Source organism: Pituophis catenifer, unplaced genomic scaffold (assembly GCF_029215685.1).
Source record: "Pituophis catenifer annectens isolate HBS135680 unplaced genomic scaffold, rPitCat1.0.hap2 SCAF_2, whole genome shotgun sequence".
Classification (NCBI taxonomy): Eukaryota; Metazoa; Chordata; class Lepidosauria; order Squamata; family Colubridae; genus Pituophis; species Pituophis catenifer.
The window spans coordinates 293,015,040-293,042,539 of NW_027256882.1; the positions used below are offsets into that span (position 1 = coordinate 293,015,040).

Consider the following 27,500-nt stretch of genomic DNA (forward strand, 5'->3'; position numbering starts at 1 on the left):
AAGGTAAAGTCTTTTTCTTCGGGGTTTCTCTCTTGCCAGATATCTCTCAATTCCATATCCTCCATCATTTCAAAAAACGATTTTGGCAATCTGGCACGCGTTGAAATGTTCTGCAAGAGCCCCTTCTTATCTTTTTTTAGTGTCCAAAACTCCATTCCAATCACCCAATAAAATACATGATTTATAGGTTTGTTTGTTGTTGTTTTTTTTTAATTTGATTTATATGCCGCCCTTCTCCAGAGACTCAGGGCGGCTTACAGTGCGTTAAGCAATAGCCTTCATACTTTTGTATATTTATACAAAGTCAGCTTATTGCCCCCACAAACTGGGTCCTCATTTCACCTACCTTAGAAAGGATGGAAGGCTGAGTCAACCTTGAGCCTTGGAGAGATTCGAACCTGCAGTAATTGCAGGCAGCTGGTGTTAAATTACAGTGCTTCTGTCTGTTGAGCTAAATCAGGCTCCAATAGTCCCATTGTAGTAACTTGGAATGTAAAAAGCTTATAAGATTTTTCCTGTTGTTGGTTCAGTGCGTAGACTCCAATTAAAAGTATTTTTTCTCCTTTTATTAAAAGTTCAATTGCTATAAATCTTCCTTGATCATCTACTTCAATTAATTTGGCAATTAAGTCTTTTTTTAGGTATATAACTATACCATTCTTCTTCTCGGGAGCAGATGCAACAAAAATGTATACCTAACCTTGCATTTATTAAGTATTTTTGATCTTTACTTCTAATATGAGTCTCTTGTAAACAAATTACATCATTTTTAAACTGTTTCAAATAATGAAATATTTTTCTCCTCTTTTGTGGTGAATTTAGCCATTAACATTCCAGGTCAAAAATCTAGTTACCATTCTTGGCCCCCTGAAGCATTTGGAGCATCTGCTGGAAATCTCCATGCATTTTATTTTTTGGCCTTGCTCCTCCCACTGCTTCTGTTTTTGTAGTATCTTGAATCATTTGAAGTTGCTACACTCTTAATTCTTCTTGATGCTTGGCTGCCGCTCGAGTCTGTCTTTGATCCTTAGGTTCTTCTATCTCCAAAGCTTGAACAGTAGTCGAAAATTGTATTAATTCTTCTTGAATAATCACATCACCCTTTTGGGCCTGTCCCAACAATTCTTCTTTCTCCCCCTTTCTTGCCCCCTCTATTTCCGTCTTCCTTCTAGCTTCCTGGGGCTGTGGGCATCCAGCCTTTAATACGTTGGTATAGAAATCTCTTGCCTTCCACACTGAGTTGAGACGGTATCTTTCTCCTGAATAATTCACCACTAGACCAGCTGGAACTTCCCATCTATACTGTATCTGACGGTATCTCAGTTCTTCCACCAGAAAGGCATAATCCCTCTGGCTCTCAACATTTTGGGGGGAATTTCTTTCAGTGTTAAAACCTCCTGCCCCTGCACTTGAAGTTTATTTTTAAAAGTGACTTGTAGGATTTCATTGTGTAGTCTCCTTGTTGTAAAATAAACTACAATGTCTCTTGGTAAATGTTTCTGTCTGGCCACCCATGAATTGACACGATAAATTTTGTCAATTTGCCATTCAAAATTTGCTTTTTGATCTCCCATTATCTGTGCAAATGCTTTTGAAAAGATCTCTCTCAAATTCTCTTGCTTATTTTCCTTGAGGCCTCTTATTCTCAGAGCAAATTCCATGTCTCTATATTGTATCATTATCACATCCGCCTCTGCTCTTTCCATCTTGTCCTGGACCTCCCCCATTTTATTTTCCAAGTTCTCATTAGACTGCTTAATTTCTTCCACTTTTTCATCTATTGCTTCAATATGTCATGCCAATCCTTGTACTGCCATAATAATATCTTCTCTAATTTCTTGGTTTCATTTTTGAATAGTCTCTTTGACTTGAGCTTTCTCTTCAGCAACCTCTCGAGTTTGCTCCTGAAACATTGAGGCAATTCTTTTTTCTGTAACAGAGGCTTGTGTTTTGAGGGCTTCCTGCAACATTTCAAATGTTAATATTATTGGTTCCGTTGGAACAGAGAGAGATTGCAATCTGGACATTTGAGCTGGCGAAGTCCCAGCACTTTTGGAGACAATAGCCTTAATTTGTTTTGAAGCCATTTTTAGTTTCCAATTTAAATTTAATCAGCTGCCAGAACAATAGATCCACCAAATCCAGAAATCAGTCTTTAAATAATATCAATCCTTTTTTAAAAAATCACTGCTGTAATCTTTGATCGTCTCCTTTTTTAAAAACACAAATCTCTAATTTTGAACAGGGGCTGCCAACACTAAAAGAAACTTTCCTTTTTAACTTTCGCTTTCACGCCCCATTAAAGCTCAATCGCCATCTTGGTTTCACTTTCTCCCCTTAATAAGTCAGAAGGAAGTAATACACATTTGGAGTTAAAGTTCAGTATTTGCAGATCTAATCTCTCCTGAGTTTGCTCAACCTGCTTCCGAATGATGTTTATTCCAAGCGTTGTTTGCAGGGGTGGTCGCGGCGTCTTCTTCTGCTTAAAGCAGAAACATCCCGGATCTGGAGCTCTGTCGGGCTTCCAGGGAGCTCTCACCCTTCGAGCCCCGGAATTGTTCCTGGGGCTCCTTGGGGAGCTCTACCTACGCCCGTCTCTCTTCCTCCCCTTTTCCCGGGGAGAAAAGTTTCCAAGCTGCTAGACAGCTGATTTGCGCTGTTCTAGCGGCTTTACGAGATCGCGGGGCTGGCGCTCAAGAAAAGAGCGTCCTCGGCGCCTGCGGTGCCACTGGAAGTACCTCACTTGGTCTTGATTGTATCCCTCTGTTAATGCAATTTAGGATTGCATTGGCTTTTTTGGCTGCCGCTGCACACTGTTGACTCACATTTAATTGGGCTGTCCACTAAGACTCCAAGATCCCTCTCATAGTTACTGCTACTAAGCCTGGTTTCATCCAGTCTATATGTGTACTTTTGGGGTTTTTTGCCTAAGTGGAGGACTTTTTACTTTTCTCTACGTTGAATTTCATTCTGTTAGATAAGGGCCAGTGTTCAAGTCTGTCAAGATCCATCTGGATCTTGAGCCTATCTTCTAAGGTGGTGGCTATTCCTGCCAGCTTAGTATCATCTGCAAATTTGGTAAATTCCCCTTCTATTCCCTCATCTAAATTATTTATGAAGATATTGAAGAATAGTGGGCCTAAGATGGAACCTTGTGGTACCCCACTGCTTACTTCCCTCCATGTAGACGTAAACCCATTAAGGACTACTCGTAGAATACAGTCTGTCAGCCAGTTGCGAATCCATCTGGTGGTGATGCTATCTATCCCACTTTTTTAGCTTACGAAGAAGTAGGTTGTGGTCTACTTTGTCGAATGCCTTGCTGAAGTCTAAGTATATTATGTCCACAGTATTTAGCTGGTCTACTAATTTAGTCATTATGTTGAAAAATGAAATAAAATTGGTTTGGCATGATCTGTTTTTAACAAACCTGTGCTGACTGCTAGTTATTACTTTACTTGTTTCTAGATGTTGGCAAATCTGGTTTTTTTATTATCTTTTCCAGTATCTTCCTGGGTATTGATGTTAGGCTGATTGGTCTCTAGTTTCCTGGGTCTGTTTTTTTTTTCCCTCCCTTTTTTGGAGATGAGAACCACATCAGCTCTTTTCCAATCCTCTGGTAGTTCCTTGGTGCTCCAGGATTTTTGAAAGACGTGGTGCAGTGGTTCTGAGATAACATCTGCCAGCTCCTTTAGAACTCTGGGATGTAATCCGTCATGTCCCGGTGATTTGTGCTCATCAAGATCAGACAGGTGTTCTCTTACTGTTTTGGGGAGGTCTCCTCCAACTCTTTTATTCTGTTCTGAAATCTGAATGACAAAAATTAAAACATTTTTTTATCTATTTTAAATAATTAAATTGAATTGATACATTGTCCCATTGTGAGTTGACAGTGGAGAGTTGGCTTGGTCCTATTCTGATCCTGGAATACACTACTCCTCAGACCAGAAGTTTTCCTGCCTAAATAAAATATCTTACAATATTCAGATTCTTACCTAGAGGGTCCAGCTTCCTGCACTGCATTCCTCCAGGCCAGTGACATTGCTCACATGGGAAGTCCCCAATGAATCAACGAAAAGAAAGGAGAAAAATAACATTAAATTGTTCTGAAAATTCAATCTGTCCATTAATTCAACGATGATTCATTCAGTAGCTCTTCTATTTCATTCCTCTCATTTTCATTGCCTTGTACAGGTGGTCTTTGACTTATGACCACAATTGAGCCCAACGGTTCTGTGGTTAAGTGAGACATCTGTTGAGTTTTGCCCCGTTTTATGACCACAGCTGTTAAGTGAATCAGTGCAGTTGATAAGGGCGTCACCCGGTCGTTAAGTGAATTGAGCTTCCCCCATGGACTTCGCTGGTCAGAAGGTCACAAAAGGGGAAGTTGTGACCCCGGGACACGTAAGTAGGTGTCATAAGTATGTGGTCATAAGTATGAACCAGTTGCCAAGCGTCTGAAAGTTTGATCACATGGGGAAGCCACAAAAGTTGTAAAAGTGAAAAATGGTAAGAAGTCACTTTTTTTCAGTGCTGTTGTAACTTTGAATGTTCACTAAATGAACTGTTGTAAGTAGAGAACTACCTGTAGTACTTTTTATTTATTTATTTATTTATTTCATCATACTGTAAGCCGTCCAAAGTTACTGTGATCTGTGAGATGCACAGCATAGAAACTTAATAATAAGTTGAATAAAAAAGTAAATAAATCCATTGGGCAGTTCTTCCTACCAACTGTTTGTATATGTTCAGTTGCTCTTTCGGCTACCTTTGCTAAGGAATGAGTTTTTGCATGAAAAACAATACCACATTCCCTCTTGCACCATACATAGGAAAAGGAGTGACAGAAGTTGGGATGGGAGTCAAAAGAGACATCAGCCTAAAATCCCTACGTAGTCACAAGCAAGCTAAGTCCAGCCTCTCTTGAATTCCACGGGCCATTATCTAACTCCAAGCAGGTGTCCACCATTAGAATAGAATAGAATAGAATAGAATAGAATAGAATAGAATAGAATAGAATAGAATAGAATAGAATAGAATAGAATAGAATTAGTAAATAAGAATGGAATGGAATGGAATGGAATAGAATAGAATAGAATAGAATAGAATAGAATAGAATAGAATAGAATAGATAGAATAGAATAGAATAGAATAGAATTCTTATTGGCCAAGTGTGATTGGACACACAAGGAATTTGTCTTTGGTGCATACGCTCTCGGTGTACATAAAAGAAAAGATACATTCGTCCAGAATCATAAGGTGCAACACTTAATGATAGTCATCAGGTACAAATAAGCAATCAAATCATATTAGGAAACAGTCAATATAAATCTTAAGGAGGAGATGGGAGGAGATTGGGAGGAGATGGGTGATAGGAACGATGAGAAGATTAATAGTAATGCAGACTTAGTAACTAGTTTGACAGTGTTGAGGGAATTATTTGTTTAGCAGAGTGATGGCATTCAGGAAAAAACTGTCCTTGTGTCTAGTTGTTCTGGTGTGCAGTGCTCTATAGCGTCATTTTGAGGGTAGGAGTTGAAACAGTTTATGTCCAGGATGTGAGGGGTCTGTAGATATTTTCCCAGCCCTCTTTTTGACTCGTGCAGTATACAGGTCCTCCATGAAGGCAGGTTGGTGGCCATTGTTTTTTCTGCAGTTCTGATTATCCTCTGAAGTCTGTGTCTGTCTTGTTGGGTTGCAGAGCCAAACCAGACAGTTATGGAGGTGCAGATGACAGACTCAATAATTCCCCTGTAGAACTAGATCAGCAGCTCCTTGGGCAGTTTGAGCTTTCTGAGTTGGCGCAGAAAGAACATTCTTTGTTGTGCTTTTTTGATGACGTTTTTGATGTTAGCTGTCCATTTTAGATCTTGCGATATGGTAGAACCTAGAAATTTGAAGAGGGAGTGAAGCTATTCTCCAAAGCACCTAAGGGCAGGACAAGAAGCAATGGATGGAAATTAACCAAGAAGAGAAGCAACCTAGAACTAAGGAGAAATTTCCTGACAGTGAGAACAATTAACCAGTGAAACAACTTACCTCCAGATGTTGCAAACTTCCAACACTGGAAGTTTTTAAAAAGCGATTGGACAACCACTTGTCTGAAGTGGTGTAGGGTTTCCTGCCTAAGCAGAGGGTCGGACTAGAAGACCTCCAAGGTCCCTTCCACTCTGTTATTCTATTCAATGTACTCTGGTTCCTCGTGATCTCCCTTCTGCCCTTCCGAATCAAGGAAGGCACCGTAGAATTTTGACCCCTTTTTCACAGTGCTTAGATGCAAATTGGAAAGGGTTGCACATATTCATATCTCACCGGGGAGGAATTCCCTAACCAACATTATATCAACCAACACTGTTTTTGAAACATTCTCTGCATTCAATAAAAATGTGATGCAAAAATAAATGCATATATTAGTAAAAGTGAACCTGTAAAAGGCACACACATTTCTGTGATAATTTTACACACAGAGACAGACAGACAGACATATATACATACATATGTACATACATACATATGTGTGTGTTTGTGTGTGTATATATATGTATGTATATATATATTTATATATGTAGGTCTTTGGTTATTCGGGTCTTCTCCCACGTAAAATTGGAAGTGTCTTGGCGACGTTTCGACGAAGTCTCATTCGTCATCTTCAGGCTGGTGTTCTCGGCTTCTGGCTTCCAGAATTGCTCCTGGAAGCCAGAAGCCGAGAACACCAGCCTGAAGATGACGAATGAGACTTTGTCGAAACGTCGCCAAGACACTTCCAATTTTACGTGGGAGAAGACCCGAATAACCAAAGACCTACATACAGACACCCGCGAAAACCTGAGAAAACAAATATTTATATATATATACACATATTACAAAAACTCGTGTTTGTGGGTATAGGGCGATAGATAGATAGATAGATAGATAGATAGATAGATAGATAGATAGATGGATGGATGGATGGATGGATGGATGGATGGATGGAAGGAAGGAAAGGAAGGAAGGAAGGAAGGAAGGAAGGAAGAAAGAAAGAAAGAAAGAAAGAAAGAAAGAAAGAAAGAAAGAAAGAAAGAAAGAAAGAAAGAAAGAAAGAAGAACAAAAGGAGGAAGGGAAAAAGGAAGGAAGGAAGAAGGAGAGGGAAGAAGGGAAAAAGGAAGGGAGGGAGAGAGAAAGAGAGGAGGGAGGGAGGGAGAGGGAAAAAGGAAGGAAGGAAAGAAAGAAGAAAGAAAGAAAGAAAGAAAGAAAGAAAGAAAGAAAAGAAAGAAAGAAAGAAAGAAAGAAAACGAAAGGAGGGAGGGAAAAAGGAAGGAATGAAGAAGGGAGGGAAGGAGGGAAAAAGAAAGAAAGAAAGAAAGAAAGAAAGAAAGAAAGAAAGAAAGAAAGAAAGAAAGAAAGAAAGAGAAAGAAAGAAAGAAAGAAAGAAAGAAAGAAAGAAAGAAAGAAAAGAAAAGAAAGAAAGAAAGAAAGAAAGAAAGAAAGAAAGAAAGAAATGTCAATGGGGAAGCCAGCAGGAAATTGGAAGTCATTCCCACTCCTATCGTTTTTGCTTGTTCGTTTTGTTTAGCCCAACCCTGGCAAAAAATACCAAACAAAACATTGAGTTGTTTCTCTGTTTAGGTAAGAAAATACCTCTGAAAGGTTGACCCAGTAGGTCACAGGCTGTCCAGTATATATTAACAACAGATGTTTCACTAGCCAAATAGCTAACATCGCCAGCGCTAGTAAGAAGTGGGGCTTGTTCTCAGTTTATATTCCAGTGGCTTGCCCTGTGATTGTTGGTGGGGTGGTGGCAGGGGTGGGATTCTACCGGTTCGGGCCGGTTCAAGCAAACCAGTAGCTCCGACAATCAGCTGGGAGCAAAACGGTTCACTCCAACAATCAGGTCGGCCCGCCCTCCCCCCGCCCCTGCACTTTACTTACCTTTATCTTCTCAGCTGATTGGTGCTGCAAAGCGGATTGCCATGCCTCAGTTGCAGTGGTGGGATTCCAGTAATTGAACAACCGGTTCTGTGCCCTAATGATTTCTTCCAACAACCAGTTTGCCAAACTGCTCAGAAAGTTAACAACCGGTTCTCCCGAAGTGGTACGAACCGGCTGAATCCCACCACTGCTCAGTTGTGTTACTCCCAAGTGGTAACACAGAAGGTTAGTATTTGTAAAACTGTGCATGCGTGCACGATGCGTGTTAGGTGCGCACATACAAAGCGCGCGATCACCGAACCGGTTGTTAAACCAACAGCATCCCACCATTGGGTGGTGGTGATTTTAGTTTGGGTTCCTAGTTTGGGCAACGAAACATCTGCAGGAAAACAAACCAACTCAGGTAGCACCCGTCATTTCAACCTTGAGCTACAAATATTCTTCGTTAAAAGGGAACTGTCTGAACCTAAGAAGGTGAAAATGAGAAAGGGAAAAAAAATCTGAAACTGTCTGGTTTGTTAATCCCACCCCCACCCCCGAGACAAGTTAGCCAATATTGCTCTAAAGCAAAAGACGGAGAAACAAAGTCATGTCAAATGTTTGAGGAGGAAATGGAAAAATCTGTGCTCTTCCCGTTCGACTTGATCCTGATTCTTAGAATGTGTTCCTTCCTCTTGTCTTTCCAGGCTGTGCTTTTGTGAAATATTCCTCGCACGCAGAAGCCCAGGCGGCCATAAACGCTTTACACGGAAGCCAGACAATGCCGGTGAGTATTGAATTATGGCTTGGTCATTTGGGTACAGACAACAGGGGTTGTGTTGTGGTCCACCAGGAGCCCGCGGAGCTGGCAACGGAGTCGGAAAGTGAGGAGGCTGGGGAGGAACATGGGCCAGTCCTGGAGTCTGGGGAAGGCTCGGACGAGGGCTCTGCGTCGGAGGCAGAGAGGGGGGCAGGGCCATCTGGGAGCGATGCGTGGACTCCGGAGCCTCCAGAAGGCAAGAGCAGCTAAAGCAAAAAGGACAACTCAGGAGTAAGGCCATGAGATGATTGCCCCCCTCCCATAAGGCTTAAAAGAGCAGCAAAGGGTCTTGGGCTCTTTGTAGGAAAGCAACGTTGCTAAATCTGTTTTCCAGTTGGCATCTCTTGTTTCTGAACTTTGTGGGTCTTTGCCAAGAAAGGCCTTTGGCAGGGTGCCTAAGAAGATACAAGGTGTGTGATAAGCCTGAAGAACTTGTTTTGGAATTAATTTGGACTAAGATGGGAATGAAGTAATTCTCAGCTGTTATAATAAAACAATTTTGTTCAGGACCAATTGTGTCTTGTAATGACTAAGTGAGCCTGGGTCACAACAAGTTGACTGTCAGGCCCCAAGAAGCAAGAACAGCACACCGAGTTACTTCTGAGTCGTTTCTTGATTGTCTGATTGATTGATTCTCTGGTGACTTTCCATGGCCTTGAAGGTTTGCAGAGATAATGGGGCCATCTGCGTGTACATGCCTTTTATGATTTCTCAAGATATCTGGTCAACATCTGAAGGCAAGAGAAGACGCAACGGATGGAAACTAAGCAAGGAGAGAAGCAAATCTGGAATTAAGGAGAAATTTCCTGACAGAATAATCAATCAGTGGGACGGTTTTAGAAATAGAAATAGAATAACAGAATTGGAATTCTACTTACCGCATGCCTCCTTTTGGTGTGCACTGCGTGTGTACACCTCACATTTGGTGCGTGGTGCACACTGCACATGTGCAGCCAGCGAACCGGTAGTAAACCGGTTCAGATTTCACCACAGATCACACCCCTGTGCAGCGGTGAGATTCAGTCGGTTTGGGCCGGTTCGGGCGAACCGGTAGTTAAATTGCTGGCTGGTCCCACTCCTCCCCTCCCTGCCACTTACAGGAGTCCCCACATGGCCCGTTTTTGCTCCCAGGAGGCTGCAGGGAGGCCTACTAGGCCCAAAACAGGGCACGGGGGTGTGCGCCATTCCCCCCCCTCCCACAGCCCATTTTTGCTCCCCGGAGGCTGCAGGGAGGCCTGCTCTGTGATGCTTAACCTGGTAGAGTAGAAACCTAGTCAGTGCCTAAGTGAGGTTAGTGTAAAACTGTCTTTATTTGAGCAACAATTTCAAATTTAGGCAGCTTTCTTGCCTTGAAATCTTCTCTCTCTTAACCAAAGGAGGAGAGATGGAGAACATTCAGGCATTTCAAATAAAACAATTATTTTCCTTTTAAATTACAGTCAAATAGATGTATTTTTTAGCGTCTCAGAAGTCTGGAAGAAGGTCAGGGAGATCAAAACCCACGTATTATGGGACCCAGAGTAAACCGAGAGATTCTTTTCCATTTTCTCCCATTTCCACACCTATCTGGAACAAAGAACCCCCTGGGGATAAGCAGCATTGAGGTACCACCCAACGCAGGACGGTACAGATGACAGAAGAATGTCCTAGCCAGCCTGTCTTTCCAGGAAGGATGAGAGTTGGAGGACATGTCAAATGTATTTAGTTAGAGATGTCTGCTTTAAACTTCCCCAAATCCAGCATTACGTCAAATGCTTCAAAGAACCCAACAACATTTCATAGCACTAAGTTCCATAAACAAACTATTTAGAGAAAGGTCCTTCCTTCCTTCCTTCCTTCCTTCCTTCCTTCCTTCCTTCCTTCCTTCCTTCCTTCCTTCCTTCCTTCCTTCCTCTGCTTTCTGTTCCATAACCTTTTTCCTTTCACTTTTTCTTTCCCTTTCCTTTTCTCCTTCTTCCTCTCGTTTTCCTTTCATCCTTTTCTGCTTTCCTTTTCCCCTTCCTTCCTTCTTTCCTTCCTTCCTCTGCTTTTTGTTCCATAACCTTTTTCCTTTCACTTTTTCTTTCCCTTTCCTTTTCTCCTTCTCTCTCGTTTTCCTTTTCTCTTTCCCTTTCCCTTTCTCCTTCTCTCTCCCCTTCCTCCTTCCTTCCTTCCACCCTCCCTCCCTCCCTTCCTTCCTATTTTTTTGACCCTCCACTCATCAGCTCTTCCTTCCATTCCTGTTGTCCAAAAGACTAATTATCCTGTATCATCCAAGACATTATTTTTAACTCCTGTCCTCTGTGCGTGGGTGCGCGGGGGTGTATTTGTGTGGTATTTGCTAATCCTCAGCTCAACTTCCTCTCTTCTTCCTCTCCCCTTCTCCTTATTGTTCCATAAATGAACTAATAAATCAGATGTTCCCAGGCCCCAGAATAGAAAACTCGGCAGGCCAAGCTCTTGACAAGGCGAATGAATCATCCCCAGCTTCAGAGGTGGCCTTTGGGGGCACAGAGACCTCATTGGAACTACTTGCTCTCTCTAGTCACATCCCAGGAATCGTGCAGGCATCTGTAGGACAGCTAAGAGGCCCACGGGGACATTGGAGGCATTTCGTTCTCTCTCTCTCTCTCTCTCTCTCTCTCTCTCTCTCTCTCTCTCTCTCTCTCTCTCTCTCTCTCTCTCTCTTTTCTTATTTCACGCCTCTCCCGGCTTCCTCCTCCCTGGTATTCTCCCATGTCTTCCTCTGCCATTGCAAAATCTATTTTCCTCCAAATGGGATAAGTGGCAGATCACCAGCTGCAGATCTCACAGCTTCAACAGAGATAAAAGGAGACGCTCGTGTTCTTTTAATGGCCCAGACCGAATAACAAAATAATAGAGCTGGAAGGGACCTTGGAGGTCTTCTAGTCCAACCCCCTGCTCAGGCAGGAGACCCTATACCATTTCAGACAAATGTCCAATCACTTCTTGAAGTCTTCCATTGGTGAAGCACCCACAACTTCTGGAGGCAAGCTCTTCCATTGTTTAATTAACAGAATGACAGAATAAAAGAGATGGAAGGGACCTTGGAGGTCTTCTAGTCCAACCCCCCGCTCAAGCATGAAACCTTCTACCAATGGGTTATTTTAAGGGTAATGGGTTTTAATTTTTGGGAAGCCAATTCAATTTAATTCTGTTTTAAATTATTTTAAATTTTATATTGTATGTATTTTAATTTTGGCTGTTCACCGCCCTGAGTCCTTCGGGAGAAGGGCGGTATACAAATTTAAACAATAAATAAAATAAATAAATAAATTTCAGACAAGTGGTTGTCCAATCTCTTTTTAAAAGCTACCACTCTTTTCAGAGTCTCTTTTTTAAAAAAAAAAATATTGTGGCGACCAAAACTGGGTGCAATATTCCAAGCATAGTCTTACCAAGGCATTATAAAGTGATATAGATGCAGATGAAAAGAGTTCGAAGGGACCTTGTAGGTCATCTAGTCCAACCCCCACCCAAGGAGACCCTACACCATTTCTGACCGATGGCAGTCCAGTCTCTTCTTGAAAGACTCCAGTGATGAAGCTCCCACAACTTCCGAAGGCAACTTCTGTTCCATCGGTTGATTGTTCTCACTGTCAGAAATTTTCTCCTTATTTCCAGGTTGAATCTCTCCTTGTTCAGTTTCCATCCATTATCCCTTGTCTGGCCTTGGAAAATAGCTTGACCCCTTCCTTTTTGTGGCAGCCCCTCAAATATTGGAAGACTGCTATCAGGTCCCCCCTGGTCCTTCTCTTCACTAGACTAGTCCAGTTCCTGCAGCCATTCATGGTATGTTTTAGCCTCCACTTCGTGCGATCCTGATTATTAATTAGATCAGTTTCCAACAGAAAGGTATTAAGGAGAAGATAACAGGCATTCCCACCAAGATCTGATTTCTTCAAACAAGGGGATAATATTTTGCAGGATTTAGCATGACTAAAAAAAGGTTAAAAAAATAAATAAGTTAAGCATCTGGCAGGCCTTTTCAGAAGCTTGGAAAGGGCCCGAACATCTGGCGCTCTGCTCATTACGGTTTGCAAAATTAATTCCGCCGGCCCTGGGTGGAACTGTTCTTCCCCCCCCAGATGAACCCTACCCAGGTGTGCTGATCTGCAAACTCCCAGCACTCCTAGCTTTTGGAGAATTGTTGTCCCATCACATCTGGACCACAGCAGGTTGGGGACAGCTGTTTCATTGTAGGCATACACCTGGTTACAGTTTGTCAAACACGGGGAGTCCTGAAGGGGCCTTGTGTGGTTCCCAACCCATCTGCAGCGCATCAGGCAGGGGAACTGCTGGATGGAGAGAGTGTGTTATCTCTGCCTTCCATCAATTTGGAAAATACACACTTACACCACACAGAACAAGTGAAATGGGAGAGATGCTCACTCACCTGGCTTACATCTCCACACCTGCTGTCAATTTTCAGCCTTTCTTGGACTGCATGATAAAAGCCTTTAACCCAACTCCTGTATTAGCTGGTTTAGCTCTTGTATTGCCTTCATTCAGACTAACAGCATAACAAACTTGGAAGGGACCTTGGAGGTCTTCTAGTCCAACCTCCTGCCCAAGCAGGAAACCCTCTACCATACCAGACAAATGATTGTCTGATCTCTTCTTCAAAACCTCCTGTGATGGAGCCACCCACAACTTCTGGAGGCCAGCTCTTCCACGAGTTAATTGTCCTCACTGTTAGGAAATTCCTCCATGGTTCTACGTTGCTTTTCTCTTTGATTAGTTTGTTCTCTGTTTATATACAACTGTCTTGCTCGGTGTTAGTGAGAGTGTTGGGGTTTTTGGTTGTTTATAAGGGCAAGCTATTTATATATAAAGAGGAAGAAAACCCCCACTTCCTTCTAACACTGAAGATGTTGCCCAACTTGGTAATGAAATGTAAGAAAACCATCAACCTCCGAGAGCACCAAGAAACCCACAGTCCTCCTCCTCCTCCTCCTCCTCCTCCTAACACTCCTCCCTTCTAACATTGAGGGTGTTACCTTGTTTGGTGATTTGTAAGAAAACAGCCAAGCTCAGAGAGCTTCTAGCTTGACCATGCTACCTAGTTGGGTCATGAAACATCTGCAAGAAAACCACCAAGCTCAGAGATCACCAAGGAACCCATAGTCTTCCTCCTCTCCTCCTCCTCCTCCTCCCTGCAAACACTGCAAACACAGTGCGAGCTGCACTGGCTCCCTATTCGTCTCTGGTCACAATTCAAGGTGTTGGTTATTACCTTTAAAGCCCTACATGGCTCAGGACCAGGGTATCTTCGAGACCGCCTTCTACCGCATAGCTCCCAGCAACCAGTAAGATCCCACAGAGTCGGTTTCCTCCAGGTCCCGTCAGCTAAACAATGCTGGCTGGTGGGCCCACGGGGGAGGGCCTTCTCTGTGGCTGCCCCAGCTCTCTGGAACCAGCTACCTCCTGAGGTCCAGACCATCCCCACCCTATTGGCCTTCCGGAAAGTGGTGAAGAATCTGGCTCTTCCGGCAGGCCTGGGGCCGTTGATCTCGCTCTTGCGATTTGGCGAGATCCGGCCATGAATGGTGTGAATGGGTTTTAATTGTTTTTAATGGTTTAACTTTTAATGTTTTATATATGGTTTTAAATGCATTGTAAGCCGCCTTGAGTCTTCAGAGAAAGGCAGCATACAAGTTGAATGAATGAATGAATGAATGAATGAATGAATGAATGAATGAATGAATGAATAAATACTCCTCCCTTCTAACATTGAGGGTGTTATCTTGTTTGGTGATTAAACATTTGCAAGAAAACAGCCAAACTCAGAGAGCTTCTAGCTTGACCATGCTACCTAGTTGGGTCATGAAACATCTGCAAGAAAACCACCAAGTTCAGAGAGGACCAAGGACCCCACAATTGCCTCCTTCCCCTCCTCCTCCTCCCCCCTCCCCCCTCCTCCATGGAAACCCTCCTCCCTTCTAACACTGATGATGTTACCTAGTTGGGTCATGAAACATCTGCAAGAAAACCATCAAACTCAGAGAGCAACAAGGACCCTACAATGCTCTTCCACCTCCTCCTCCTCCTCCTCCTCCTCCTCCTCCTCCTCCTCCTCCTCCTCCTCCTCCTCCTCTTCCTCCTGCTGTCTATAAACCCCACTCCATTCTAGCACTCTAGTACTGATGATATTACCTAGCTGGGTAATGAAACATCTACAAGAAAAAGACCAAGCTCAGAGAGCACCAAGGACCCCACAGTTCAAACCTGAGCTACGAATATTTCTCAAGTTCTGTAGACTTTGGTTCTTCTGTTAGAACCAAAGTCTGTGGAACTTGAGAAATAGCAGAAAGGTGTCAACTCCCAGAATGAAGATCCAATTCCCAGAATTTTCTAGCCAGCCGTGGCAATTCTGGCAGGTGACGTTTACTCATCTTCCACTTGTCAAGGTTGAGAAGACACTGTCTTAAAAGGACCAAGATGGACCTCCAGCCTCTTTGTGCGTCTTTTTTCGGGATGCAAACCCTAGTCTTTGTCTGCAACTCCAGGATTGAACCGAGCTCCAGCCAGCTCTGCTAGAAATGGAGAGAGCGACAGATTTGTTTGCCTGGCTGTTAATGAAATATCAATGGATGGATATTTTATTTTGCTGTGAATATCAAATTTTGCCACTGGCCTGTCAAACTCTCATTTTCAAGAGGAACTTTATTTCACACTTCAAGACAGGCTGGGAAATTAGTTTCCCCCCCCCCAACCGAGGTCTCTCATTAGGGATTACAAAGTGAGCAGAATGCAGCTCAATTTTCCCCTCCATTTTTAATCCTCCCTCTCCCGTAGCCGATTCAAGCGTGTCAAGCTCCATTGACAAAAGAGGAAGAATAGATTACCGACGGCAGAAAAGTAGGTTATGTTAGCCAACATGGGAGCCATTTGGGGTGGATAAATGTCCTCGTTGGTCAATTACAAAGTCAACTCAAAGCAACGCAATTCTAGGCTGCCTCAACAGAGGGATAATAATCAAGATCACATGAAGTATTAATACAGCTTTATAAGGCCTTGGTAAGGCCACGCTTGGAATACTGCATCCAGTTTTGCTCATCGAGATATTTAAAAAAGAGGTTGAGACTCTGGAAAGAGTGCAGAGAAGAGCAACTAAGATGACTGGGTGACTGGAGATTACAACATATGAAGACAGGTTATAGGAATTGGGTATGCCTAGTTTGATGAGAATAGAATAGAATAGAATGGAATGGAATGGAATGGAATGGAATGGAATGGAATGGAATAGAATAGAATAGAATAGAATAGAATAGAATAGAATAGAATAGAATAGAATAGAATAGAATAGAATAGAATAGAATAGAATAGAATAGAATATTTATTTATTTACAAATATTTATATGCTGCCCTTCTCCCAAAGGACTCAGGGCGGTGAACACAAATTAAAAAAACATACAATAATAAAAGAAAATCCTAATTAAAACCAATTTAAAACAAAGACAAATAAATAATAAAAACCCAAGAATCAGAATCAGCCCATTTGTAGAAATAGCCAAGTCTTTAGGCCTCAACGGAAGGAGCAGAGATCAGGCGCCATCCAGAGCTCAGTGGGTAACTCATTCCAGAGGGCAGGAGCGCCCACAGAGAACGCTCTGCCCCTGGACGTCGCCAGCCGACATTGTCTGGTCGATGGTACCCTGAGGAGGGCAGCCCTGTGTGAGTGGACAGGACGGTGGGAGGCGGGTAGGAGATGGTCCTGCAAGTACCCCGGACCTAAGCCATGACCTAAGCCAGAATAGAATAGAATAGAATAGAATAGAATAGAATAGAATAGAATAGAATAGAATAGAATAGAATACAATACAATACAATACAATACAATACAATACAATACAATACAATACAATACAATACAATACAATACAATAACAGAGTTGGAAGGGACCTTGGAGGTCTTCTAATCCAACCCCCTGCTTAGACAGGAAACCCTACATCACTTCAGACAAATGGTCATCCAACATCTTCTTAAAAAACTTCCAGTGTTGGAGCATTTACAACTTCTGGAGGCAAGTTGTTCCACTGATGAATTGTTCTAACTGTCAGGAAATTTCTCCTTAGTTCTAAGTTGCTTCTCTCCTTGATTAGTTTCCACCCATTGCTTCTTGTCCTGCCCTCAGGGGCTTTGAAGGATAGTTTGACTCCTTCTTCTTTGTGGCAACTTCTGAGATATTGGAAGACTGCTATCATGTCTCCCCTAGTCCTTCTCTTCATCAAACTAGACATACTCAGTTCCAGCAACCGTTCTTCATATGTTTTAGCCTCCAGTCCCCTAATCCTCTTGGTTGCTCTTCTCTGCACTCTTTCCAGAGTCTCAACATCTTTTTTACATCGTGGCAACCAAAACTGGATGCAGGATTCCAAGTGTGGCCTTACCAAGGCCTTATAAAGTGGTATTAACACTTCATGTGATCTTGATTCTATCCCTCTGTTTATGCAGCCTAGAACTGTGTCGGCTTTTTTGGCAGCTGCTGCACACGGCTGGCTCATATTTAAATGGTTGTCCATTTAAATATGAATGATAGAAGAATGACGGTGACATTATAGTAGTCTTCCAATATTTGAGGGGCTGTCATAGAGAAGACCTGGGTCGACCTATTCTCCAAAGCACCTGAGGGCAGGACAAGAAGCAATAGGTGGAAACTAATCAAGGAGAGAAGCAACCTAGAACTAAGGAGAAATTTCCTGACAGTGAGAACAATTAATCAGTGGAATAACTTGCCTCCAGAAGTTGTGGATGCTCCATCACCGATGGTTTTTAAGAAGACATTGGACAGCCACTTGTCTGGAATGGTATAGGGTCTTCTAGAAGACCTCCAAGGTCCCTTTCAACTCTATTATTCTGTGAAAGCGGCCCCTTCGTTGCAATTCAAGAGACGTAATCTGTTGGATTTGATGTCAGGGTTTTTTTGCTGGTTGTACTGGAGTTATACAGACAGAGAAACCAAAATCCAGATGTTCACCTGCATGATCCCCAATTCAACAGATGTAATTTTCTCCCTACCTTCTGCTTTTTCGTGGGTTTGAAGAGCTCATGAACGTAGTGATAAAAGAGCATACACTGTATGAAGTGGAGGTTTCGACAGTGGGGTTTTTTTTGATGCTCTCTGAGCTTGGTTGTTACCTTGAAGGCATTTCATTACCCAACCAGGTAACATCATCAGTGGTAGAAGGGAGGAGGGGTGGAATGGAGGAAGAGGAGGAAGACTGTGGAGTCCCTGGTGCTCTCTGAGCTTGATGGTTTGCTTGCAGATATTTCATGACCCAACTAGGTAACATCATCAATGTTAAAAGGGGATGTGGTTTGTGGAGTGGAGAAGAAGGTGGAGGAGAAGGAGGAGGAGGAGGAGGAGGAGGAGGACAATGATGATTGAGGTATCCATGGTACTCGCTGAGCTTGGTTGTTTTCTTGGAGATATTTTATGACCCAACTTGATAATATAATCAGTGTTAGAAGCGGATGGGGTTTGTGGAGTGGAGAAGAAGGTGAATGGGAGAGAACTAATAGGAGAGGACTGGAAGAGGAGGAGGAGGAGGAGGAGGAGGAGGAGGAGGAGGAGGAGGAGGAGGAGGAGGAGGAGGAGGAGGAGGAGGAGGAGGACAATGATGATTGAGGTATCCATGGTACTCTGTGAGCTTGGTTGTTTTCTTGGAGATGTTTTATGACCCAACTAGTTAATATAATCAGTGTTAGAAGCGGATGGGGTTTGTGGAGTGGAGAAAAACGTGAATGGGAGAGAACTAATAGGAGAGGACTGGAGGAGGAGGAGGAGGAGAAGGAGGACGAGGAGGATGACAACGACGACAATGACGATTGAGGTATCCATGGTACTCTGTGAGCTTGGTTGTTTTCTTGGAGATGTTTTATGACCCAACTAGTTAATATAATCAGTGTTAGAAGGGGATGGGGTTTGTGGAGTGGAGGAGAAGGTGAATGGGAGAGAACAGGAGGAGGAGGAGGAGGAGGAGGAGGAGGAGGAGGAGGAGGAGGAGGAGGAGGAGGAGGAGGAGGAGGAGGAGGAGGAGGAGGAGAACTGTGGGGTCCTTGGTGCTCTCTGAGCTTGGTTGTTTTCTTACAGATGTTTCATGACCCATCTGGGTAACATCTTCAGAAGGAAGTGTTTTCTTACTTCCTGTTTATATAGAAGTAGTTTGCCCTTGTAAACAACAGGAAAAAACCCCCACTAACAAAAAGCAAGCCACTTACAGTATAAACAGAGAAGAAACCCCATTCCCTCCTTGCATTGATGGTGTTACTTATTTTGGTCTGCGAGAAAACAGCCAAGCTCAGAGACCACCAAGGACCCCACTGTAGGCTCCATTTGATACCTGTCTCCAGGTGTGCCTCAGGAGAAAAACAGTGAAATAGAGTGTCTTTTACCTCCAAGGAAACACTGTACTCCTCTCCCTGACCCTCTGATCCTACCTTCTTGCAAATGGCTCATTTCGGATCTCCAGCTGGCCTATTGTTCCTTGCCAAGTCCATCTTAATATGCTATTCCTGGTATGTGATGTTTTGTAGACATACAGAGAAAGAAGCACTCTTGTGATCTTTGCCTTGTAGGCTTGCTGTCAAACATCAGCCATCATACTAGCAACTGTTTTGAACAATAGGCAGGTTGTATTACACGAATGGCTATTTTATATGTGAAATTATGACTGAAATATTTCTGCGCCTATATTGGTTCGCACTGTCAGGAAGTTTCTCCTTAGTTTTAGGTTGCTTCTCTCTTTGTTCAGTTTCCATCCATTGCTTCTTGTTTTGCCTTCTGATGCTTTGGAAAATACATTGCGCCCCCCCCCTTTCTTTCTGGCTGCCCCTTAAAAGCCTGTTGCCTATCCCACTCTTGGGCAAAGCATGTGAGCCATTTCCTCCTTTCCGTGGTCCATGAAAGTGCATCTATAGTATGTAGATAATAAAGCTGAAAAAAGGTGAACAACATTTTTACAGAACTATAGGTATGTTGAGGCTGGGTGTGACAAGGAATGGCTGGGAGGGGAGGGTCCAGGCGAGGCACCCCTTGACATGAGTGACATTGAGTTGGCCACGCCTACCCAGTCACATGACCATCAAGCCATGCCCACAAAATGAGCCACGCCCACAGAACCGGTAGTAAAAAAATTTAGAACCCACCTCTGCTTGCCACCAAGTTGTGCACCCCACAAGGTGGGCTGTTTCCTTCCCCTGCATACGTATTCTGCGTCGCGCCATCTCAAAAAAATTGCATTTTATTATTATCAATATTATCCTCCCCTTCCTTTCCATCTTTCTGGGATGCAGCAGATGGCTTGGATTTGCAGCACATTTGCAAATCGTTCAGAGTTTGAGATCCCCATGATCAAATGAGGTCTCGGCCCAGGATTAATTAACTGGATCTCGAGATCTACCGTAATTAAGGACTGGACTGGCGATAATTGCTAGGAAATGTATGCCTTAGAAATATTCATTTGTCAATGAAGTGTAATTAAGAGCACTGTTTGGGGGAAAGATCAATGATTGGGTTGTGTACAACAGAGAAGAGGGAGAGAGAGCGGGGAGGGAGGGAGGATAGAGGACAAGGAAGAAAGAGAAAGAGAAAGAATGAGAAGGAAAGACTGAGAGAGAAAGGGATAAAAGGGAAAAGGAAAAAAAGAGAGAGAGAATAGGAGAGAAAGAACAAGAAAGAGAGAAAACACAAAAGAGAGAACAACGAAGGGAAAGAACAAGAAAGAAAGAGAAAGAGAAAAGGAGAGAGAAAGGAAGGAAGAGAAAGAAGGGGAGGAAAAAAGACAGAAACAGAAACAGAAAAGGAGAATGACAGAATGAGAGTGAGATATAGATATAGAGTGAGAGAAGGAGAAAGAGAGAGGAGAGAAAGAGGCAGAGAGAACAAGGAAGAAAGAAATGAGAGAATGAGAGAGAAAATAAGAAAAGAGAAAGAAAGAAAGGAAGAGAACAAAAAAGGGAGAGAAAGAGAAGGGAGAGAGAAACAAAAAACAGAAAAAGAGACTGACAGACTGAGAATGATATATAGAAATTGAGAGAAGGAGAGAAAGAGGCAGAGAGAGAGAACAAGGAAGAGAGAAATGAGAGAATGAGAGAGAGAATAAGAAATGGGGAAAGAAAGAGAACAAGAAAGAGAGAAATAGAGAAGGGGAGAGAGAAACAGAAAAAGCAACAGAAAAAGAGACTGAGAGACTGAGAATGATATATAGAAATTGAGAGAAGGAAAAAGAGAGAGAGGCAGAGAGAGAATGAGAGACGAATGAGAGAATGAGAAAGAGAGAAAAAGAAAGGAAGAGAAAAAGAAAGAGAGAGAGAAAGAAAGAGAGAGAGAGAGAGAAAGCAAGAGAAAGAACGGGAGAGAGAAGGAAAGAGAAAGAAGAGGAAGGGAGGGAGAGAGAGAGAGAGAATGAGAGAGAAAGAGAGAAATTGAGAAAACAAGAAAGAGAGAGGAGAGAGAGAGAGAGATGGCAGTGAGACCACGTCCCTGTATGAATCAAAGTCCTTGATAAAGAGAGATTAGAAATCAGAATTTTCTCCCTCTTGAGCTTGGCGGTGCTAACAACTTCTGCCTCGCGCTGGGTCTCCCTGAAGATCGGCGCATTCATTCCTCCTTCCTTCCTTCCTTCCTTTTGTTTCCTGGCCGCATCGTTCAAGAGCTTTACGGATTTATTGGAGAGGGAAAGAGTGACAGGTCAAACCGAGGAGGCAGGGAGAGCTTGTCTTCCGCGAACAACCACTTCCTCCCAGAACAATGTTTTTTTTTAATCCAGGAGACGTGGTTCTCATTGTGAAACTCCTTGGAAATTCACTTCCCGGGCATGTTAATCCTTCACCTTCTCAAGCTGGAGGATCTGGAAAGCGATGTTCTCCGCATATAATACGGGAGATTGGCTGCTGCTCACAGTTCTCTCCCCCCCACTGTCTCACGGCGGGCCTTAGAGAGGGACGGTGGGCTTCGGCATCAACACAAAAGGCAGTTGTACGCCTTCCTTGTACAAGGGATTTTTTAAAACCCATTTCTGAAATCGAAAAAGGACCAAGGATGCTCAGAGGGAGCTCGCTAGCAGAGGTCACAGGATGAGGATTTGGATGGCTTCGCTTTTTCAGAAGTTTCGAGCATCGTTGAGACAGCTCCTGTCTCACTCAGCGTAGATTGCCTGATGAATAACAGAATTATCACACAATTGGAAGGGACCTTGGAGGTCTTCTAGTCCAACCCCTTGCTCCAGCAGGAGATCCTATACCATTCTGGTTGTCCAGTCTCTTGTTAAAACAAATGGTTGTCCAATCTCTTGCTAAAAGCCTTCAGTGATGGAGCAGCCATGACTTCTGAAGGCAAGCCATTCCATCATTAATTAAGAAAATAACAGAGTTGGAAGGGACCTTGGAGGTCTTCTAGTCCATCCCCCTGCTCCAGCAGGAGACCCTAGTCCATTCTGGACAAAGGGCTGTCCGATATCTTCTTAAACGCCTTGACTGACAAGCCAAGTTAGGAAACTGTAGGTCCTTGGGGCTCTCTAAGCTTGGTTGTTTTCTTGCAGATGTTTCATGACCCAACTAGGTAACATCATCAGTGCTAGCAGGCAGTGGGGTTTGCGGAGAGGAGGAGGAGGAGGACTGTGAGTTCTTTGGTGCTCCCTGAGCTTGGTTGTTTTCTTGCAGACGTTTCTTGACCCAACTAGGTAACATCCTCAATGCTAGTGAGTGTGGGATTTATGGAGAGGAGGAGGAGGAGGACTTGGGTCCTTGGTGCTCTCTGAACTTGGCTGTTTTCTTGCAGACGTTTCATGACCCAACTAGGTAACATGATCAGCACTAGAAGGGAGGGGGGGGTTGCTTTCTATTCATATACTAGTGGCTTGATCTGTCAGTATTGGTGTGAATGTTCTTGGTAATTCCTTGATTGGGCTGTTCTTGACTGAGATAGTAACCACCCAACAACAGAGAGCAAACCCTACTCCCTTCTAGTACTGATGATGTTATCTAGTTGGGTCATGAAACATCTGCAGGAAAACCACCAAGCTCAGAGAGCACCAAAGCCTCTACAGTCCTCCTCCTCCTCCTCCTCCTCCTCCTCCTCCTCCTCCTCCCCTCTCCATAAACCCCACTCCCTCCTCACTCTGATGATGCTACCTAGTTGGGTCATGAAACATCTGCAAAAAAAAAAAAAAAAAAAAAAACCCTACCAAGCTCAGAGAGCACCAAGGATCCCACAGTTCAACCCTGAGCTACAGATATTCTCTTCTAAAGTTTGTGCATCAGAATGTTGTAAGTATCCATTATTTTAACACTTTTCCTAAACAAGGCCAGCCCTTTAAGCCAGGGGTCTCCAATCTTGGCAACTTTACGACTTGTGGACTTGTGGACTCCCAGAATTCCTCAGGCCAGCGCTGGCTGAGGAATTCTGGGAGTTGAAGTCCACAAGTGGTGAAGTTGCCAAGGTTGGAGACCCCTGCTTTAAGCCATAACTGTAGTACATTCGTTGGAGCAGGATGTTTTGTTAACTTGGATTTAGAGTTTTGGATGTTGAACCAAGCCACTAAATCTCTAATGATGGGTTAAAGCTTTCAGGCAAGAGAAGAGATGTGAGAAAAAATTTGGAAACGGATGAAAAATTGAGTAAGTTACACAAATGGGCCTCGGCGGGACACAACGCATAAGAATTGTTGGAAATTCCAACTTCTGTGAGCCCTGAATGGAATCAAACCAAATATCCAGAAGGCAAGTCTGTCGGATTAAACCCCCACCCCTACCCCAAAAAAATCCTTCACTGCAGCCCCAGCAATATTCTAGACCTCATTGAGGAAGGGGAGATCCCTTACAGCCATCGTTAAAGTTGCCCATCATTGGAGCTAGGAGCCAATATTCCTCGGACAAACTGAGACTTAGGCAGAATTTCTGCTTTTCCTTGTGAGAAGGACTTGTGGTCCTCCGGAGAATTCTTCCTGCTTCAGGACTTAATGAAAATAAGATTTAACAGGCATCTAACTTGCTTTAATGCAGTAAGGAGGACAGAAAAAGATTGTGGAGTTGTACAAGGTTGGAGAAAAAAATGGCTCACCACTCGATTCTTTCTTTTCACGTGCCCTGAATCACCGTCATAATTGCTGTCATGCAATGAGTCAGATTTTTAGATTGGATTTGGCCTTTTTATCCACCTATCGAGCCTCAAGGGCTATTATGAATATTATTAAAATTAATATTGAGGCCACACTTGGACTACTGCATCCAGTTTTGGTCGCCACGTTACAAGAAAAAGATATTGAGAACTGTAGAAAGCAGGCAGAGGAGAGCAACAAAGATGATTAGAGGGCTGGAAGATAAAACAGACGAAGAACGGTTGCAGGAATTGGGTACCTCTACAACGAGAAGGATTAGGGATGTGTTGTGGCCCGTACGCGGCCTGTGCAGATTGTAGCTGATTCTGACAATGAGGAGGCTGGTGTGGTGCTGCGCCAGCAGCCTTTGCAGCTGGCACTCGAATCAGGCAATGAGGAGGCTGGAGAAGATGTGGTGCCAGAGACGGGGATTCAGCCAGGGCTGAACTTCCAGAAGCTCCTTTAAGTGAAGAGGATGAAGAGGAGGAGCCTCTTCTCAATGCACGGGCGCACAGAGCTGCCAAAAGGCAGGTGTGGCTCCTCAGGAAGAGGTTTCCTCGAGAGTAAGGCTTGGGGCTAATTGGCCACTCCCTTAACCTATTTAAGGAGGAATGCCGACTAAAGCATTTTGCAGGGAACAACTTTAGTTCACTCTCCTTCGCGTCCGGATTCTCTGCAAATTGCTTCTGGGCTTTCTGCCAACCTTAGTAAGATTGTGATTACCTTATCTTAGAATTCTGGTAGGCTGTTAAGACAGTTCATTAACAGCCTTTGAATGATAAAGACTAAGTTATTGGAGTAAAATTAGCTTTGTATAGAGTTTGTGTGTGCTGCGTTCTTTGAGGTCCGTAGCTGGGGCAGAACAGGATGACTTGATAGCTTCCAATATCTGAGGGGCTGTCACAGAGAAGAGGTGTAAAGGTCTTTTACTTTGGATCTTCAGGGCTGCCACATTTAGTGCTGTGGGAAACTGGGAGGGGAAATTGTATGGAGCAGGGGAGATATAGAGTCATAATAACATTCCCTTCTCAGAGAGTCAAGGACATCCTGCCCTGCACCTGGAGTGGCGTGGCTGGGAGGCATCTCCAATTGGGACGGTGCATTGATTGGACCATGTGATGGACATGTGGGTGATGGGGCAGGGACTGTTCTGTCCCCAACCCCACGCACACACACCAACAGACGTTCAGGAGTTAAAGACCAAACCAGCCGGCAAAATCCTTTTCCTTATGATAACGGAACTTGGCAACAACCTAGTGGCTGCCTGCCAAGAGTTTATTATTTACAAAGAGGAGAGATAACTTCTCCCCACTTCTAATACATCAAAGGAAAGCAGCTCAATAATTACAGAATTAATCAAGTCCAGAGATACTCCAGCAAAGTCTTAAAGCAAAAGTCTGGCAATGCAGAATGGCGTGGAAGCTTTCAGCTTTGTTCGTCACAAGGTTTGACTGGCCACCACGCTCCCTTTTATATCTTGTGGGGTGTGGTCCAGTGATTCAGCCTAATCTCGGGCACGCCTTTTCTTCTGTTGCGCGCGCTTATCTCTGCGACGCTGGCGTGGATCCAGCCAAGACTCATTTCCCTCATCACTGTCCATCTGTGGCTGCGTGGACGTGCTTGGCCCCGGCCCTATCTCTTGCCCTTGGGCGGACACCGAAGGCATTGCCAGAGAGGAGGGTCCTGGAGAGGGAGGCCTTGCCAATGCCTCTCCTTCACTCTCAGAGTCCTCTCCTGCCGATGACACAGGCTCAGGTAACAGAGCCACAACAGGGACTTGGACTTCCTTTGGGTGGGGAAAACCTGGAAGATGGCTAGGGTTTGCTGCCTTAGAAGAGTGAGGAAAATCCTCAGGGATGACTCTCACCCTGGTCACCACTTCTTTACCCTCCTACCATCAGGAAGGAGATATAGAAGCATAGCCAGCTGCACAAACAGGCTGAAGAACAGTCTTTATCCGTGGACTGTCAGACTCCTGAATGAGAAGTAACATCATAACTAGGCAGTATGATGGACCGCAGGGCCGGCGCAATGTGTAACATGTTCACACTGGTGCAATAGGACTGGGTGTTTTGTTAATATGATTTATTGGGTTAGGGATTTTCTGTCTTCACTGTGAGTTGTATTGTGGGGGGGGGGAGGAAATCAGGGGTGAAATGCTCCCGGTTCGGACCAGATTGCCCGATCCGGTAGTGATGGCAGCGGGTGGTTCGGAGAACCGGTAACAAAAATCCCTGCCTCCCCCACATGCCCAGCTGAGCCGCACAATCATCAGAGGCTTTTTTTTTTTACTTTTAAAAGCATTTTTTCTACAACCTCTTCGGCCGAAAAAATGCTTTTAAAAGTAAAAAAAAAAGCCTCTGATGATCGCGTGGCTCAGCTGGGATCCTCAAAGGCTTTTAAAAGAAAAAAACCCTTTTTTTTTTCTTTTAAATGCCTCTAACGATCAGGCAACTCAGCTTGGATCGTCAGAGGCATCTAAAAGAAAAAAAAGTCTCTGCCAATTTGGCAACTCAGCTGGGATCGTCAGAGCCTTTTGAAAGCATTTTTTTACAACCTCTTCGCCGAAGAGCTTGTGGAAAAAAATGGTTTTAAAAGTTAAAAAAAAAATGGCCATGTCCACCCAGTCACATTACCCCCATCACCACCAAGGCATGCCCACAGAACCGGTAGTAACAAATTTTAGATTTCACCACTGGGGGCGGGGATGCACTGAGGGAGCTCAACCAATCTCATTGCCCATAGGTTGTGCGCTGACAATAAAGATTTGAATTGAATTGGAAGCTTTCAGATTCGGGTTTTCCCAGATGTGCCAATATGACATCTCTATTAAAATGGAACTTTGAGGAACTTCTAGGGTATTAATTGGAACCCTGACAAGAGGGGGGCCAACCTGTTCTTCAAAACCCCTAAGGCAGGGGGGTGTCAAACTCGTGGCATCATGGTGGCGTCACATGATGTATCGGGACTTTGCTAAACCGGGTGGGGGCGCAGCCAGCACATGACGCATCCGGCCCTCAGGCCGCGAGTTTGACACCCCTGCCCTAAGGGAAAGGCAGGAAGCAATGTCCCAAAGGGGATTTTTTGAAGAGGCAATTTGTTCTGTCCCCGTCTCACACACACACAAAAAAAAAAACCCAGACAGTCAGGGGTTAAATAAACTGGCAGACAACCTATTCTTCCGATAAGAAGCTTGAAGCAACCCAGTAGCTGCTTGCCAAGAACTTTACTCAATAAACAAAATACGCAGTCAAGAATTGTCCAGTTCGTAAAATAAATCCAAGGCTGATAATGTTGTTTCCAAAGATGCAGTGTGACTTGATAGTAGTTAGTTTTGTCCCTCACAGAGTCTGAATGGCCACCTCACCCCCTTTTATACCCTGTGGGGGTGTGGTCCAGTGACTCAACTTAATCTCTGGCACGCCTCTTCTTCTGTTGCACGCACTTATCTCTGCGACGCTGTCGAGGATCCGGCCAAGACTCATTACCCTCATCACTGTCCACCTGTGGCTGCGTGGACGTGCTTGGCCCTGGCCCTATCTCTTGCCCTTCGGCGGACACCGGAGGCATTGCCAGAGAAGAGGGTCCTGGAGAGGGAGGCCTTGCCAACTCCTCTCCTTCACTCTCGGAGTCCTCTCCTGCCGATGACACAGGCTCAGGTAACGGAGCCACAACACAATTGGACTTTCT

At 44.0% G+C, this 27,500-nt stretch overlaps 1 protein-coding gene across 1 annotated transcript in view; it reads left to right on the top strand.

The window, feature by feature from the left end:
- Nucleotides 1-8,103: 8,103 nt before the first annotated feature.
- CELF4 (CUGBP Elav-like family member 4) overlaps nucleotides 8,104-27,500 on the top strand; it is a gene marked incomplete at its 5' end in the record, with an annotated part of 118,300 nt that continues 98,903 nt past the window's right edge. The window contains 2 exon segments of the mRNA XM_070938971.1: nucleotides 8,104-8,134; nucleotides 8,596-8,675. Coding sequence (XP_070795072.1) covers nucleotides 8,104-8,134; nucleotides 8,596-8,675 — 111 coding nt within the window.